The 15,109-nt window shown below is 50.3% G+C and overlaps 1 protein-coding gene across 3 annotated transcripts in view; it reads right to left on the reverse strand.

The window, feature by feature from the left end:
• COLQ (collagen like tail subunit of asymmetric acetylcholinesterase) overlaps nt 1-15,109 on the reverse strand; it is a 62,863-nt gene that overhangs the window by 12,850 nt on the left and 34,904 nt on the right. For all 3 annotated transcript variants that reach the window (XM_057740307.1, XM_057740305.1, XM_057740306.1), the window contains 9 exons: nt 14,246-14,290; nt 13,893-13,919; nt 12,041-12,112; nt 10,207-10,269; nt 9,671-9,697; nt 8,990-9,034; nt 7,978-8,013; nt 5,108-5,188; nt 320-425 (listed from right to left, as the gene is read on the reverse strand). In XM_057740307.1, coding sequence (XP_057596290.1) covers nt 320-425; nt 5,108-5,188; nt 7,978-8,013; nt 8,990-9,034; nt 9,671-9,697; nt 10,207-10,269; nt 12,041-12,112; nt 13,893-13,919; nt 14,246-14,290 — 502 coding nt within the window. The remainder of the gene's footprint in view (nt 1-319; nt 426-5,107; nt 5,189-7,977; nt 8,014-8,989; nt 9,035-9,670; nt 9,698-10,206; nt 10,270-12,040; nt 12,113-13,892; nt 13,920-14,245; nt 14,291-15,109) is intronic.

Consider the following 15,109-nt stretch of genomic DNA (forward strand, 5'->3'; position numbering starts at 1 on the left):
AAAAAGGTGTTAGTTGATGAAATAATTGCCTGTTAATTTTCACTTAAAGTGTAAATGACATCACCAATGTGAATTTTTTTTCTTTTTCTCTCCTCTATTTGTTCTCCAAAATGCTAAAACAAAGCCAGAATAGTGTTTCTGTCTCTTGCGTAAAATCTGAATGAGTCAGATTGGATAAATTAGAAATATATTGAAATGCTTCAGGCAGTTTCTAACTCAGAATACAAAGCAGGCCTCTGCTGACATCTCCTTGTGCCACCTCTGGGAGGCTGGCCAGGATGGTGACACCGTGGATCGGGTGAAGCAGTGTAGCTCTTACCTGCAGATGGGGGGCCCGGGGGGCCTGGGGGACCTGGACGGCCAGGTTGACCAGAAGGCCCAGGTTTGCCTGGTGGGCCCATAACTCCACTATCTCCTTTCTGCCCCTGATAGAGAGAAAGGCAGAGCCCATTATAAGAGCATGACATGGCAAACTTCCTTCCCCATTCATCTGTAAATCAGGGACCACCTTGCACTTTGGAGTGGTGGTGGGGGGGGGGGTGGGATGCAGTCCCAGAGGGACCACCAAGCTCCTAAAAAACTCAAGGCAAGTGACATTTGAGTCAGTGATGGTTGTAAGTTTATACACATTACTTCTTTTTTTTCAATTGAAGTATAGTTGATTTACAATATTGTGTTAGTTTCAGGGGTACATCATAGTGATTCAGTGGGGGGGGAGCAGTTTGCAGATTATATTCCATTATAGGTTATTACAAAATACTAAGAATAGTTCCTGTGCTACACAGTAAATTCCTGATGCTAATCTGTTTTATGTACAGTAGCTTATATCTGTTAATCCTGTACCTCCCCCCACCCCTCTCCCCTCTGGTGACTGTAAATTTGTTTTCTACAGACAAATTTTCTGGCTCTGTCCTTGACGCATAGCACATGACAGTAAAAGGGAACCAATCGAACTCACTCCCCTCACTGGGCAGGTGAGGAAAGAGAGGCTCAGGAAAGAGCAGGGATTTAGGCCAGTCACCTGGCATCAGGCCTCTGCCTGCTCCTCTGTTTCAGCATAAGAGCTGTTCCCACCCTGTGGCCTCCTGTTGCTCTCAAGATAAAGACCCAGCTCCTTACTGCAGCCTCCACAGCCCTGTACAGCCGGGCTTTCCAGGCTCGTGCCAGCCTTTTGGTGTTTTCGGTCTTCAACAGCACCATGCCTTTTCCTTCCCTCCTCAAGACTCTTCTCTCTGCCCCAAACCCATCTTCCCATCTTGCCCAGTGGATTCCCTCCTATCCTTCAGCTCCCAGCTAAAACACGATTACAGCAGAGCCTTCCTGACCTTGCCTGATGGAGTCAGTTCTCCCTCTCATCAGCCTTTTTCCTTTCACAGCCTTTATCCCCAATCACAACTACCATTGTTGGTGTGGCCATTTCATCCGTGTCTCCCCAGGATACAGAAGCTCCCTTCGGGCCAGAATCTGTCCTGGTCACCTCTCTTCCCTAGATCAAATGGGGAAGGAGGAGAAGCTGAACACAAAAAAGGGGATGTAGTTTGTCGGCTCCAGGTCGAGAGATCTGGGTTTTCATCTTGGCCATGAGACCCTGGGTAACTCACATTGTTGCTCTGTGCCTCAGTTTTTTTATCTGTGGAATGGGGCCAGGCAATATACACCTGCGTAGGCTTGTCGTGAGGCTAGCAAAGATCTCAGAGGTGAAAAAGTGGTTTGCACAGAACCAAGGGCTTTGTGGACCAAGCTGATGATCACAGCAGCTGACTTGGCTTCATCGTTTTTCCACAGTTAGGAAAGTCCTGATTCTTAACGAGAGGCACACCTGCAGGTGTAGTCTTTCCACACGGGATGTCCTCTTTGCTGTCTGCTCTGGGAGGGTTAAGAGCACACGTCTCCCCCCAGCACGTCTCCCCCCAGGGCTGCCCTTAGGGATGACCCCAGAAACTAAGCTGCCACACCTGCAGCTCCTTCCCCCCGGCCATTTGCTAACTGTCCGCTCTTGCCAGGGCCCGACCAGGACGGTGACGGGTGCCTGATGGCTTTGGCCTGGTCCCCTTCATACCCTCGTGCCATGGCTACCTCGCCCACCTGATGAAACATTATCTTCCGCAAGCCTGGGGAGTAGGCAGGCCAGGCACGCCTTCCAACCACCGCGTGATGTGTGACCTGCTGCCTTGTCAACATGGCCCTGGGGGCTCTCTTGGCGATGTCCAAGGAGTTCTTCAACCCTTAATGTGGGATGGTGAGGTCAGAGTTTGTCTCCAGTTCCACCCCAATGGAGGGAGTCTTAAGCCTTGCCCAAGACTTAGCATTCCGTGAGGCAACCAAGACAGGTCGCAGACGGCAAAGGAAGTCACACCGTCTTAATATAGCCACAGCGAAGCTTGCTTTTCTAAAACAGCCGCGTCAGCTGGCTCTGAGCACAGGAAATGCCACAGCTCGAAGGAGCTGGAAATGCTCCTTGTTCTGAGCTCAGCAGTAATGGGATATTCCGCTTCTCGGGCATCTACTCAGAACACCCTCGGCTCCGTGAGGAGGACTCACCGAGCAGCGCTTTCCAGGAAAAGCGTTCTCTATTCCTTTACTGCCACAAAGTCTGGTGATTCCCGTCCAAGAAGTTGTTGTGTCTCCTTGACTGAAGATTTGTGTGATGAAGTCAAGAGCTGCCTTCCTGGGTCCACCCAGAGGCCAGGCCTGAAGCGGGAGGGTGATGTGAAGATTGCTGTGGGGATGCTGGTCTCAGGTCTCCAGGTCCTAACCCTGAGCGGAAGCTAGCTTGGCTGGGGGTCCTGGCAGTCACGCCACTTCCCTGGCCCCTGGTTTCCTGGTGGCTACATGCAGGGAATTGGGTCGGTGGTCTCTGAAGTCCTGCTGGATCTGAAGTTCTTCCTCCTGGAGCCCCTTCTGGGTTTCTGATTCCAGGATTTGGGTTGACTTTCAAAAACCTCCAGAGACTCTCAGCACCACAGCCCCACAAACACTCTGTATATAAGACTCTACCAGGCAATTCATTCACGACAAAGAGAAAGCACCATGGCCGGCTCCCAAGACTGACGACTCCAGTCTCGACCGACTAGACAGGCACAGGGGTTGGAGCAGACTCGGGTGTCTATAACGTCATCTTGGAGGAAGATGAGCTCATAACTCCTCTGAGCTCCCAGACATGGTTCTGGTGTTGTTTTCAAGACTGCTCCAATAGAATCATTCTCAACAGGGTCAAGAAAGAGCCTTCTTGGCTTTGGCCCCGACCAGGATAGACAAACGCTGCCCAAAGGAAAGAACCAGATGACAGAAGCAAACTGACTTCTCGGACCCCAAGCATCCATTCTGGATGGAACGCAGCAGTAGGGGAGAAAATGATTGTTTTAAAACAATGTTTCCTTTTTTTCTCCTTTTTCTGAGCCTAGTTTTTAGGAGATTGGTATCTGTGACATCATTGTGAAGCCATCCACAGCCATGCCACCAACTGTAAAGCTTTAAAAATTGACCTAGAACATTGTGACTTCAAAAGTCATCGTGGAAGCTACGTCTTTCCTAAGTTCATTTTGAAAAGACCAGAAGTGGCTTCATAGTGTTACCATGGTTCTGAGCCCTGGTGCACATTAGACTTACGTGGAGCTTTAAAAACTACAACCCACACGGAAGCCCCAGTTGCATCAGAGTCTTTGGGAAGTAAGCCTCAACGTTAGGAATGAGGAGAGACACACTTGGAACCACCACCGCTGCTCTGGGGGCAGGGAATCTGTGTATAATCGGCCCCCCCAAGATGATTCTGATGTAAGCTAGAGTTTGAGAACCGCAGATCTAGCCTAAGGAAAGAATGGAAATGTGCCCAAAGATGTTCGCTTCTCAGCATTACTTATCATTTTGTTAGGCTTCTCTTGTCCAGGCAATCTGCTGGTTACTCATCCACTAGAATCCGATGCAGAGATTTTAAAAAAATGTCTGAGGGTAAGGGTGCTCAGTGAATGCAGGAACAAGTAAAAATGTGTGTGTTGTGATCTTTAACTTAAAAATTTAGGATACAATAAGTATATATCAGATATAATAACCATGGTGACATGGTTATGCCTGGGTGTGAGGTCTTTAGATGATTTCCTTCCTAGTTTTCTGGGATGCTCATATATTACATGTGTAATGGGAAAGGAGGTAAAAAGCCAACAGACTGGCAACCAAGAGAGTAAGGGGCACACGCCTCATTCAAGCAAAGAGGAGAGGTTCTCTGAGGCCCTCGGGACAGCTCGCATCACACGGTTTGACACAAGAGCCTGCTGACCAGGAGAATTCAGAATGAAAACTTCCCCCAAACCCAGAATAGTGCCAATAAGAGGGTCATTTACAAATGGGGATCCTGAGTTGGGAGAAAATGCCCTCTTGTTGAGACCCAGCAGATCCTCGAACAGCAGGGAAATATCTGGGTTGTTTCCAGAACTCCATATGTGTCTGGGACACTAAAGCAAAAAGCAGGTTTTCTGGGCAAGCAAGCAGATCTGGTTTCCACTCCCAGCTGTCTTAGTTAAGACAGACCTGTTCTGGGACTTCCCTGGTGGCACAGTGGTTAAGAATCTGCCTGCCAATGCAGGGGACACGGGTTCCACCCCTGGTCCGGGAAGATCCCACATGCTGTGGAGCAACTGACCTCCTGCACCACAACTACTAAGCCTGAGCTCTAGAGCCCAAGAGCCACAACTACTGAGCACATACACCACAACTACTGAAGCCCACATGCCTCGAGCCCGTGCTCCACAACAAGAGAAGCCACCACAATGAGAAGCCCACACACCAAGAGGAAGAGTAGCCCCAGCTCACCGCAACTAGAGAAAGTCTGTGCACAGCAATGAAGACCCAATGCAGCCAAAATAGAAAAAAAGACCTGTTCTTATGAACCAAAGACCCACTCCTGCCTCTGGGCTTGGACACAGCTGGTTGGGCACCCTACCCCATCTGCCTCAACCTCCAGCTCCAGCTCTCCAGCTATCCCCCGACCCCCCACAGAGGATGCTGGCAACCGTGTCCCTGAAATGTCCCTGACCTGCCCCCCCACTGGCGCCTCTGCGCACCCCCACCCACACCTCAGGTCAGAAGGTCCTGTGAGCCCTGGGGTCCGTACCTGCTTGCCTCGTTTCCCTGGTCTTCCTATGGGCCCCCGGTGGCCTGCGATCCCGGGCTCGCCCTTTGGCCCCATTTCGCCCTGGAAAGAAGAAAGAGAAGCAAGAGAGCACAGCCCCAGATGGATCCAGTCCCGGGTACCAGGGTGTCTCCTCGGTCACTCCCAGCCTTTTCCAGGCGCGCTGCTCCTGAGGCTGGGAGAGTGTGAAAGGGAGAGAGGTTTTCAGGGAGGAGGAGGGGAAGGAGCAGGTTATCCTGGGTGGGAGTTATTGTCTGAGAGAGACAAGCTGCCAGGCAGAAACACATTCTGTTTCCCAAATCCCCATCCAGAAGTGCCACGGTGGGAGGTGTCTGCGCTTCAGCCCCCTGTGCCCGGGACACCGTCAGGGGAAACACTTGCTTTCTTAGTTGAAATCGTACGTTGTGTTTTGTTTTGTTTATGGAACAGATTCATATCTATGGGTTTTTGAACGATTGGACACAGCTTTGACAACTGTCATCTTTGGGCTGTTTCTGCCCACGTGATATATTTCCCCACTCTTCAGTAAAACACTGGTTCGAGTCCCACCTCACTCCCATTTGACTCAGATAAAAACTCTTAGTGGGAGAGATGCTCGAGACACATGCTCAGATACTCACTCTAGCTGTTGTAAAAGGCATGGAAGGCAACGGAAGCACCATTCCTAATTGAAAAGCTCTATTTGGAACCATCAGCACCAAAGACACCAACCGCGGAGTGCCGGAGTTTAAGGCTTTTGTAAAACCCGCCTCTCCATTTAGGTTCATCCTCTCCGTCGCCGTGTTCTAGGATTCCAGGCCCACCAGTGGCTTCTTCGGCTCATCAATGCACAGGGCATCCTTCCTACCCCCAGGAACCCTCCACAGCCCAGAAGGCACTACACAGGCTAAGTTTAGCTACAGCAGCCATGAACGTCTCTGTTAGACAGCAGTCAATGCCCGTGAAGAGCTGCCCCGGCCACTCAGACAACGATACACACCCGGACAACTTCTCCCAGGGAGGCCAGAGGAGGTACAACACAATGGAAGATTCCAGGGAACACCAATACACAGTAAGAATTAAGCATAAAGCTCTCATATTACCTGTTGGCTCAGCCAGTGTCATGAATTTGTCAAGCTACTAACATCTTGCCTCACCAAGAATTGTCCTCAAATCTACAATTTCTTTCCCATCCATCATGTCCTTCAGCCTGCTAGGATAGGGTGGATTCTGTGTGGCCATGGAGATATTTGCACAATTTTCCGTGGCTGTTTAGAGGGGGCTGAGAGGTGTCTTGTTTGGCTGGGAGAAAACAGCAGCACAAACAGCATAATTTTTTGGAAAAGATCATCTGAAGGAAGTGTGGTCTTTCTCTTCACCAGCTGGAAGCAGCCAGTAATGTCTTGATCTAATTTCTCTCCAAAGACCTAATTATGGTCATCACATCAGCTCTGTCTTAAACAGGCTGCCGTGGGAGGGAGACAGAACTCTGTACAGCAAGTCTAGCAAATGGTACAGACACCAGAGAAGCTGTCATACTAAATTTTACAGGGATGTATTATTCTCTGATGTCCACTGTTGCACTGAATGAAAACCTGGCCTAAGTATTTTAAAATAAAATTATTTTTCTCTTTTAAAGTTTCCTTTTATTTGCTTCTACAATTAATCTGTTTATTTTTAACCCAACACTCTATGTAGGTAACAGAAACAGAGATTTTGACAGCTTTAGTCAGTGATGAATTATAATAATGTCAGATGATTGAAATTATTTAAATATGATCTACTGATGGGAGAAAGTAAGATAAAAATTGTTCATTCAAGTTTGGAAAATGAAACTTTAAGGTGAACTTGAAAGCAATTTAGAATTCCAAGAAAGCATCCCACTTGCCAGGTTGAAGAATATAGTGCTCTGAGGCTTAGGCAAAAATACATTTCCAATGTCAATGCCCTACAGCACGAGGAACCACTTTTGCAATTCTGGTTGTCCTAAGCGGTCATTCAAGCACCCTTTCTCTGACACTCCCCTCACGCCCCACCCCGATTCCTCTCCCTTAACCTTAAGTAAAAGTTAAAAAACATATGGACACCAAGTAGGGAAAGCAGGGGGTTGGCGGGGGTGGGGAAGAATTGGGAGATTGGGATTGCCATATATACATCACTAACAAGAAGAAAAATATAAAACTGCACACTTTAAATACATGCAGTTTATTGTATGTCAATTGTATCTCAATAAAAGTTCTTAAAGAAAAAAAAAGTAAAAGTTAAAAAAAATCTGTCAGTTGCGACTTTCACAGCTTTTATCACATCTGCATGCCACTCTATTGATATTCACTGAATATTTTTTCAAGTCAACCAAACTCTTTTTTTATTAAGCCTTGTCCCAAGCAAGATATCCATGAAATCCCACTAAATACTTAAATAAGTAATAAATTTAACTATGAAATATAAAATGCTTTAGCTGTCACCACTAAAATAACTCTGTGCGTCTCCAGCAGTGCCTGTGCCCTCCTGGGGGCTCACTGAGCTGGACGCTATCAGCAGTGGCCTTAAACCTGCGCAGGGGCCTCGGCCGCAGCAGCTCTGGTCCGTGTCCCGGGCACAAAGCGCTCTGCTTCTGAACAGCTCCAGAGCCCTCTGAGCGCCAGCAGATGCAGAGAAGGCCTCTCTCCACTCAGGCTGGGTGTCCTTTCCTCCTGCTGAGCTGGAGGGAGGTCTCACCAGTGAGTTCGACAACGTGCTCCCCTTTCAAACCAGAACCTGCCACAGTGAAACCCGCTTTCCACGCCTGATGGATGGAGAGGCGGACCTCTTTATGCTGTACTTGGAGGGTCTAATGTTACGGAGGACTATTTTTAATACTTCTAGGTACTTACTTTCTGCCCCAACATTCCAGGAAATCCTGGGAAACCCTGTGAAGAGAACAACAAACACAGTGGCTGCCTCTGAAATAATGCCTGAAAAGGCCAAGGAAGAGCTTGGTCAGCCCTTCAAGATAAAGCTCTGTCAGTCAGCTGGTCAGCCAGCCAACCAGTCGGTCAGTCAGCCAGCCAGCCGGCCAGTCAGCCACTCAGCCAGCCAGTCGATCAGTCAGTCAGTCAATCAGTCAGTCAGCCAGTCAGTCAGTCAGCCAGTCAGCCAGTCAGCCAGTCAGTCAGTCAATCAGTCAGTCAGCCAGTCAATCAGTCAGTCAGTCAATCAGTCAGTCAGTCAGTCAGCCAGTCAATCAATCGGTCAGCCCATCAACCAATCAATCAGTCAGTCAGCCAGTCAGTCAGCCAGTCAATCAGTCAGTCAGTCAATCAGTCAGTCAGTCAGTCAATCAGTCAGTCAGTCAATCAGTCAGTTAGCCAGTCAGCCAGCCAGTCAGTCAGTCAATCAGTCAGCCAATCAGTCAGTCAGTCAGTCAGTCAGTCAGTGAGTCAGCCAGTCAATCAGTCAGCCAGTCAGTCACTCAGTCAGTCAGTCAGTCGGTCGGTCGGTCGGTCAGTCAGCCAGTTAGTCAGTCAGACAGACAGACAGCCAGTCAGCCAGCCAGTCAATCAGTCGGTCAGCCCATCAGTCAGTCAATCAGTCAGTCAGCCAGTCAATCAATTGGTCAGTCAATCAGTCAGCCAGTCAGTCACTCAGTCAGTCAGTCAGTCAGTCTGTTGGTCGGTCGGTCAGTCGGTCAGTCAGCCAGTTAGTCAGTCAGTCAGCCAGTTAGCCAATCAGATAGTCAGCTAGTTAGTCATTCAGAGAGTCAGTCAGTCAGCCAATCAGCCAGTTAGTCATTCATTCATTCATTCATTCATTCATTCAGCAAGCCAGTCAGTCAGCCTGCAAGATGGGAGTGGGCTGGGCTGCCACTTCTGTTGAAGTTTATCATTTCTCTGTGATGCCCATTACCTTTTCTCCTTTGGGACCCAAGTCACCCCTTTCACCTCTGGATCCCTAGGAGGAAACCACAGGAGAGGGTCAATGAGTAAACTTCATCGGGGGAAACTGGAGCATTTAAAACTGAAAGCTCCACAGGTCAGCACCCTCACTTCCCAGGCAAAGAAACAGGCTCAGAGGTTAGGAGACTGGCCCAGGGAAGGCATGCTTTGTGAGATACCTTCTATTTGGACCCCAGAGACCTCTTACAATAATAAAGGACAACCCACAGAAAATTCTGGGTGCCATATTTTCTCTTATCCTCTATGAAAATTGTCCCCAGTGTCTGGCTGGGTGTTTTGGTTTTTGTTTCATTTTTGACAGACAACAAGGTTGTGTGGTAGAAGCCGGGTCTAAGCGCACATCTGAAGCCTTCGCCCAGCATGCCCATGCCAGCTGTGCTCACACTGCCCCGGGCACAACCTTCAGCTCTCTCTGCTCCACATGAGGGGCCTCTGCCTCCACCGGGCGCTCCTCCCTAACCCGCCTGCCCTGGCTAGGAGGCCCCTCACTTCTGTCTCCCAGCCCACTGACAAAGAACAGGGTGATACCTAGGAGTGGTGGCTGCAATCGCTGACTAAAGAGACCCCTGGGCCCATCCTCTGTTCATCGCGGACCCCAGACCCAGCAGCCCAGACCCGAGACAACACCAACCTTTTCCCCTCTGGATCCAGGGTAGCCCTGAAAGAAAGCAGAAGGTGCATTGACCCTCAGCCCTGTCGGACCTTTGGGTTTGGTACAAGAGTGAAGGGAATCCCTGGGTGTGGTGGTGAGACATGTCTCCGCAATGAGCTTTAAGCATTGGGGGCGGGGGTGGGGGGCGAGGGGTTGCAGCAGTAAATATAAAGACATCCCTGAGGGTTGTGTTTACACCAGGCCGAAAAAGAACATTGCTTTTCTCACTCCCCCAAAGGCCTGAACAAAGGTTTCCATCTGCTTCGCTGTCCAGAGGCTGGACCTTCGCTGCCCAAGAGAACAGCAGGAATGGCATCCCCTTGCCCCCGTGCCCCAGGCACAATGCCCCACAAAGGGCTGATGACAATAAGGACACTCTGGCACCGGGCTCTCCAACAAGCACGACAATCCCCAGCCCAGGACGGCAGCCACCCAGGCCCCACTTTATAGACATCAGCTGCTCCAGAGCCTTAGTCAGAAGACCTGGGAACGTCTATCTGGACCAACACACTGACCTTGGAGCCCATTGGTCCTCTTGACCCTGGCAAGCCCATCATGCCCAGGTCACCTTTTTCACCCTGTGGGAATCAGAAGGGAAAAAAAGACCTACAGTGACATTCCCTAGAGAAACTGAACCAGGAGAGCCGTGGGCAAGATCAGGATGGAACTGGGGGTATTGGGGTGGACCTGTGAGTCTGAGGACCCCAAATGCTCCCTTGCTGGTTCCCAGGGGCCCAAGACTGCAGACTCCACACCTCATTCTGGTATTTGACATGAAACATGGAAGGAAATTGTCCAAGGTAGAGTAGATCTCCAAACTCAATACTCACTAGCGTGTTTTAAGTGGACTGATGTTTGATTTTCTCAGAGAGCAGGTTGGGAAAGGGTGGGGGAGAGAGCACGCAGGCACTGGGGCCTCAAAGCACAAGGTATCCGTGCCCCCAAAACGACACCTGCTCTGCTTTTTGCATAGGGAGGGCCTTTCCGATGTTTCCAGATAGTCTTACCCTAGGTGTGCAGCCAAGCAGAGTGAACATCAGCCTCTGGGTATATACTATGGAGAGAGGGGACTAGGATTCATGGGTGGGATCTTTACCCCTCAGAATGGTTTACAGTTGGGACTTGCAGTACCCTCTGTGCTGAAAAACTTTAACCAGCGCTAAACAATAGAAATATAAGGTGAGCCACGTACTTAACTTAAAAAAACTTTTTAGAAGTCACATTAAAAGTAAAACTAAACAGATGGAATTAACTTTAATAACATATTTTATTTACTCTGATTAATTTAATCTAATTGTCATTTGTAACATGCCATCAATGTAAAAATTATTCATGAGAGTTTTACATTCCATTTTTCATAAGAAATATCTGCAATCTGTTTTGTATTTTACATTTAAATCACATCTCAATTCAGGTGCTAAATTTTCATCTAAAATACGTGGTCTGTATTTAGATTTCATAAAATTTATAGTTGAAAAAGCAGATTCACATACTCGATTCACTCCAAAATACTTAAATATTTTCAAATAACTGAATTGAGTACAGGTTTTTAAAGTCAAACTTAAATTCATTAAAGTTAAATATTCAGTTCCTCAGTGGCACTAGGCACATTTCAAGGGCTCAGTAGCCACATGTGGCTAGTGGCTGCCCTCTTGGACAACTCAGCTCTGTAGAGTGGATTTTTAAAGAAATATCCTTGGGACTTTTCCTAAGAGGACTGGGAGCAATTTTCTATTCTCATAATAAATACAGCCAGTAAGTGAGCCAGAGCAGACAGTGACACACACCTGCCCACCCCTGACTCCTGCAGGTCAAAATTCTAAGTCATGGCCTCTGCACCCAGTAGTCTATGACCAAAGCGTGTAAAAAGACATGGGTGTGAATGTGTTAGCTTCTCCTAACCTGTCTGAGGACAGGGGTTTCACCAGCATTTGATGATCGCGCTGTGAATGTAGGACTTCCGTTGTCCAGCCCCCAACTCCCAAGCCCTCACCCTCCACCCCCTGCCTGATTTGCATGCTTTCCAGATCCCAGCCCCTCTTGGGGCATCTCAGGGAACCAAAGAATTGCATGCTAACTCTCAGGACAAAGGAGGACAGGGCTCCTGGGAAAGAGGCGGCAGCCCCTGTTGCTCCCCCCACAGAAGAAGAGCTGTGGGACTGACCAAGGTCCTGTGGTCCAAGCAAAGGAGGAAGTGTTTAGGGACCTCTGGGCAGGCCTCGGACTCTCTCCTTCCTCCCTGTCTTGACGAAGTGAGTTTCACCGGCTAGGAGCCAGGGACCAAGGGAGCCCCCATCTTCTCCCCTCAAGTTCTGATGCCACAGGAGCCTTGAGAGCTGCCACACTTACCTGGGGGCCTTCAGGGCCAGGCCAGCCAACAGGCCCAGGCATGCCAGGAACACCGGGGGGGCCGGGTCTGCCCTTCAAAGACAGAGAACAAAAGTCAGGACAACTGGGTTTGTTTCCCTTCTTCTAAAAACACAGATGTGTCTCTGCAGCCTAAAGGGGAGTATGAGGACTGCAAGCAAGGCCCCAGGAACCTCATCCCCGCCCTCCAAAGATGGACGGCCTGGAAAGTAGGGCCACTCCCGTATGAGTTAAACCCCTTGGTGTCACATTATGTCAACACACAAGATTGTTCTATTCAAGAAGTGGAAGGTGGTGGGGAAGGGATGCTGAACGTCTCGGTTCAATTATCATCCCCTCTACGCACCCACCCAATGTCTCCTGCATTCCAGTAGGTTCTCTCCAATGAGGCAGTACAGGAGGGGAGAGGACTACGTCTGGGAAGCAGCAGCAGATGCTGCGGGTACTCCCTCCGGGTCTCTTCCCCTGCTCAGCGTGCCCCTCTCCCAGGGGCTACCTTCCTTGTACCAATGCATTCCTTCCTGCAACCTGCAAGTGTGGGTTTGCTGGGGGCCATTGGAGCTGCCCAGCAACTGAGGTACTTTCTTTCCTGCTGCCGACAGCCCAGCCCCCTTACATCAAGGCAAAGGAGGACAAATTCTCTGGTGCCGTGCACACTCCAGAGCCCCCCTAGGGATCAGGCTGAAGCTGGACGTCACCTGATGCCCCCCCACACGGGGCTGCTTCTCCTCCCCTCCCTGGGTACCCCCCTCCCCTAGGCTCCTCTGGAGAGAGCTCCCTTCATCAGTAATTCACGCGCACATGGCTGGGACCATCTCTATCTCTGTGGCTAGGGAGCCCAACGTAAGCCAAGGAGCTACAGAAGCGTACGTCCTGCAAGAGAGCAGGGGAGCAGCGACTTGCCGTCCGTGTTGACTCTGTACCACTGGCTAATTTCAGTTAGCCTAGCTGGGGATGTGGAAGCCCAGCCCCTACCCAGAGCTCACAGGTGTTGGCACGTGTACTGTTCCCGCTCCTGCCTGCCTCACCCACGGCAGACATCGCTAATCAATCATGGCCTTTGTTCGTTCTGAGCACGGAGACGATGCCAGAACCCTCCCAGCCCAGCTCTTCAATCAACCCCTGAGCCTCGGCTGGAGGGATCAGCTGTGCCCTAAAGGGTTGGAACTTTGCCTTACAAGGGTCTGTTCGAGGCTCTTATTGATAGTGAGAGTATTTGAATAAAACATTTAACTGGGAGAATAGTAATTTATATTTAGAACCATAGGCATCTTTCTCAGCCAAAGTTTTGAACCTCCTTCTATATCACCAAGACATACAATTTCAGTGCCAGCGTCCATTGACTGCAGCCAGCGGCAGGGTGTTTACTCCTTCCTGACACTAATGAGAGTCTTAATAACATGTGTTTGGTTCACTCGGAGTCCCTGTGACCTGAAGTAACTCCCATTTACTTTAGCCGGGCCATAAAGCAAAGCCATTTGTTTCTGTCTGACACTTTATTTCAATTTAATCAAATTGACAGTGAGAGTCATTTGGTGTCACTGGCCGGGGCCTTGGAGGATTTCTCTGATGGACGACAGGATGAGGTGGTCTGAGGCTGGGGGCAATGCGGCCAGGCTTGGCAGCCTCTGGCAGCAGTCCCAGTGCTCCTGACTGAAAGGTGGGCAGAAAGAGGAGGTCGCTACTGTCCTCATGAGGATGGCAATGCCGTCATCGGCCACCTGGGTATCAGGGCAGCAGAGGTGCGTGGCTGGTCCCCACCCCTAGGAGCGCACACTCATGCACGCGGAGCACAGCTACCCACGTAGCGCTGACAGAACAACATGGACCATACCTTCCTTCCTGGTCGACCGAGCTCCCCCTGTGGATGGAGAAGACAGGTAAGCAGAGGCTGCTTTGGAGGAAAAGTTGTGGAAGCGAGGGCTTAGTAGGGCTGATGAGCAGACATGCCCATGTGGCTTGGTCCCCTGGCGGCTCACAGCACCCCCGCCACGTCAGGGGCTCCCGCCGAGATGCATGGTGGGTCCCACACCTGCAGACACCCAGTCACCACGGAGCCCATCCGCACTCACTAAGGCAGGATTAGGACATGCTTTGAAATGTCAACCAGAAAACCCTCAGTGGTGCCCCCAGAAAACAGGCTGGATTTACAAGGACAGGTGGGGTGAAGATAGAGATGGTTCGTACCTTTTCTCCCTTTGGTCCTGTCTTGCCAGGAAGCCCAGGCGGGCCCTACACAATCAAGATAAGAAGTGAAGAAAGCATTTGTCAGCCCAAGGCAGGCGGGGTGGGAGGGAGGCGGGGCCGGGAGGGGCTCTTGGCACCCTGGCTCCTCAGCAGCCTCTCTCCCTGCAGACTCGGGGCTCCAGGTATGGTGGGGAGGGCCCCCTGCACCCTCCAGCCCAGGCCCCTCCCCAGGCCCCCTTCTCCCTTTCTCTGGGCTGTTGCCAACGGCACCATCATTACGATGCTCACATACCCACTCTCCATGATCTTCATTTTCTCCCTGGGATTCTTGGGTTGCCTGAAACATCCTGAGTGCTTGGTGAGAGCAGCTAAAGAGACTTGACAAAATGCTATTTGCTGAAAACGAGATGCTTTGCTACCTCTCACATCGTTTCAGCTGCTCTTACCAAGTTTCTCGGGGGCCCTGACAAAACGGAAGTTGTGCTTTGCTTGCAGGAGCAACTGACACAGAAATTCCCATGCTGGATCTGTGGGTACCAGGTACAGCAAAAGTCTTGTGTTTTAAGATGTTAAGCGTGTGGGCAAGTCAAGAGTACGTTTTTGCCCCATTGCCTGGCCACGGGCGTGGGGCTGAGTCTAGCTCAGGGACTCCAGTGCCCGTCGTGCGAAAGCTTGGCACGTCCACGGCGGGACGCAGCTGCCTTCTTTCTGCACATGTGCCTGTGAAGTGTTCAGTTGGCCAGCTGTCTTCCAAGCTCCTCAGGACAGCAGAGAGGAAATTCACCAACACTCCCAGGCCACCACTTCGTCCCCATGATCTGCAGGGGAGTAGGCCTCACGCAAAGCCTGTCTGAAACAGGACTT

The sequence above is a fragment of the Hippopotamus amphibius genome, chromosome 6 (assembly GCF_030028045.1).
Source record: "Hippopotamus amphibius kiboko isolate mHipAmp2 chromosome 6, mHipAmp2.hap2, whole genome shotgun sequence".
Classification (NCBI taxonomy): domain Eukaryota; kingdom Metazoa; phylum Chordata; class Mammalia; order Artiodactyla; family Hippopotamidae; genus Hippopotamus; species Hippopotamus amphibius.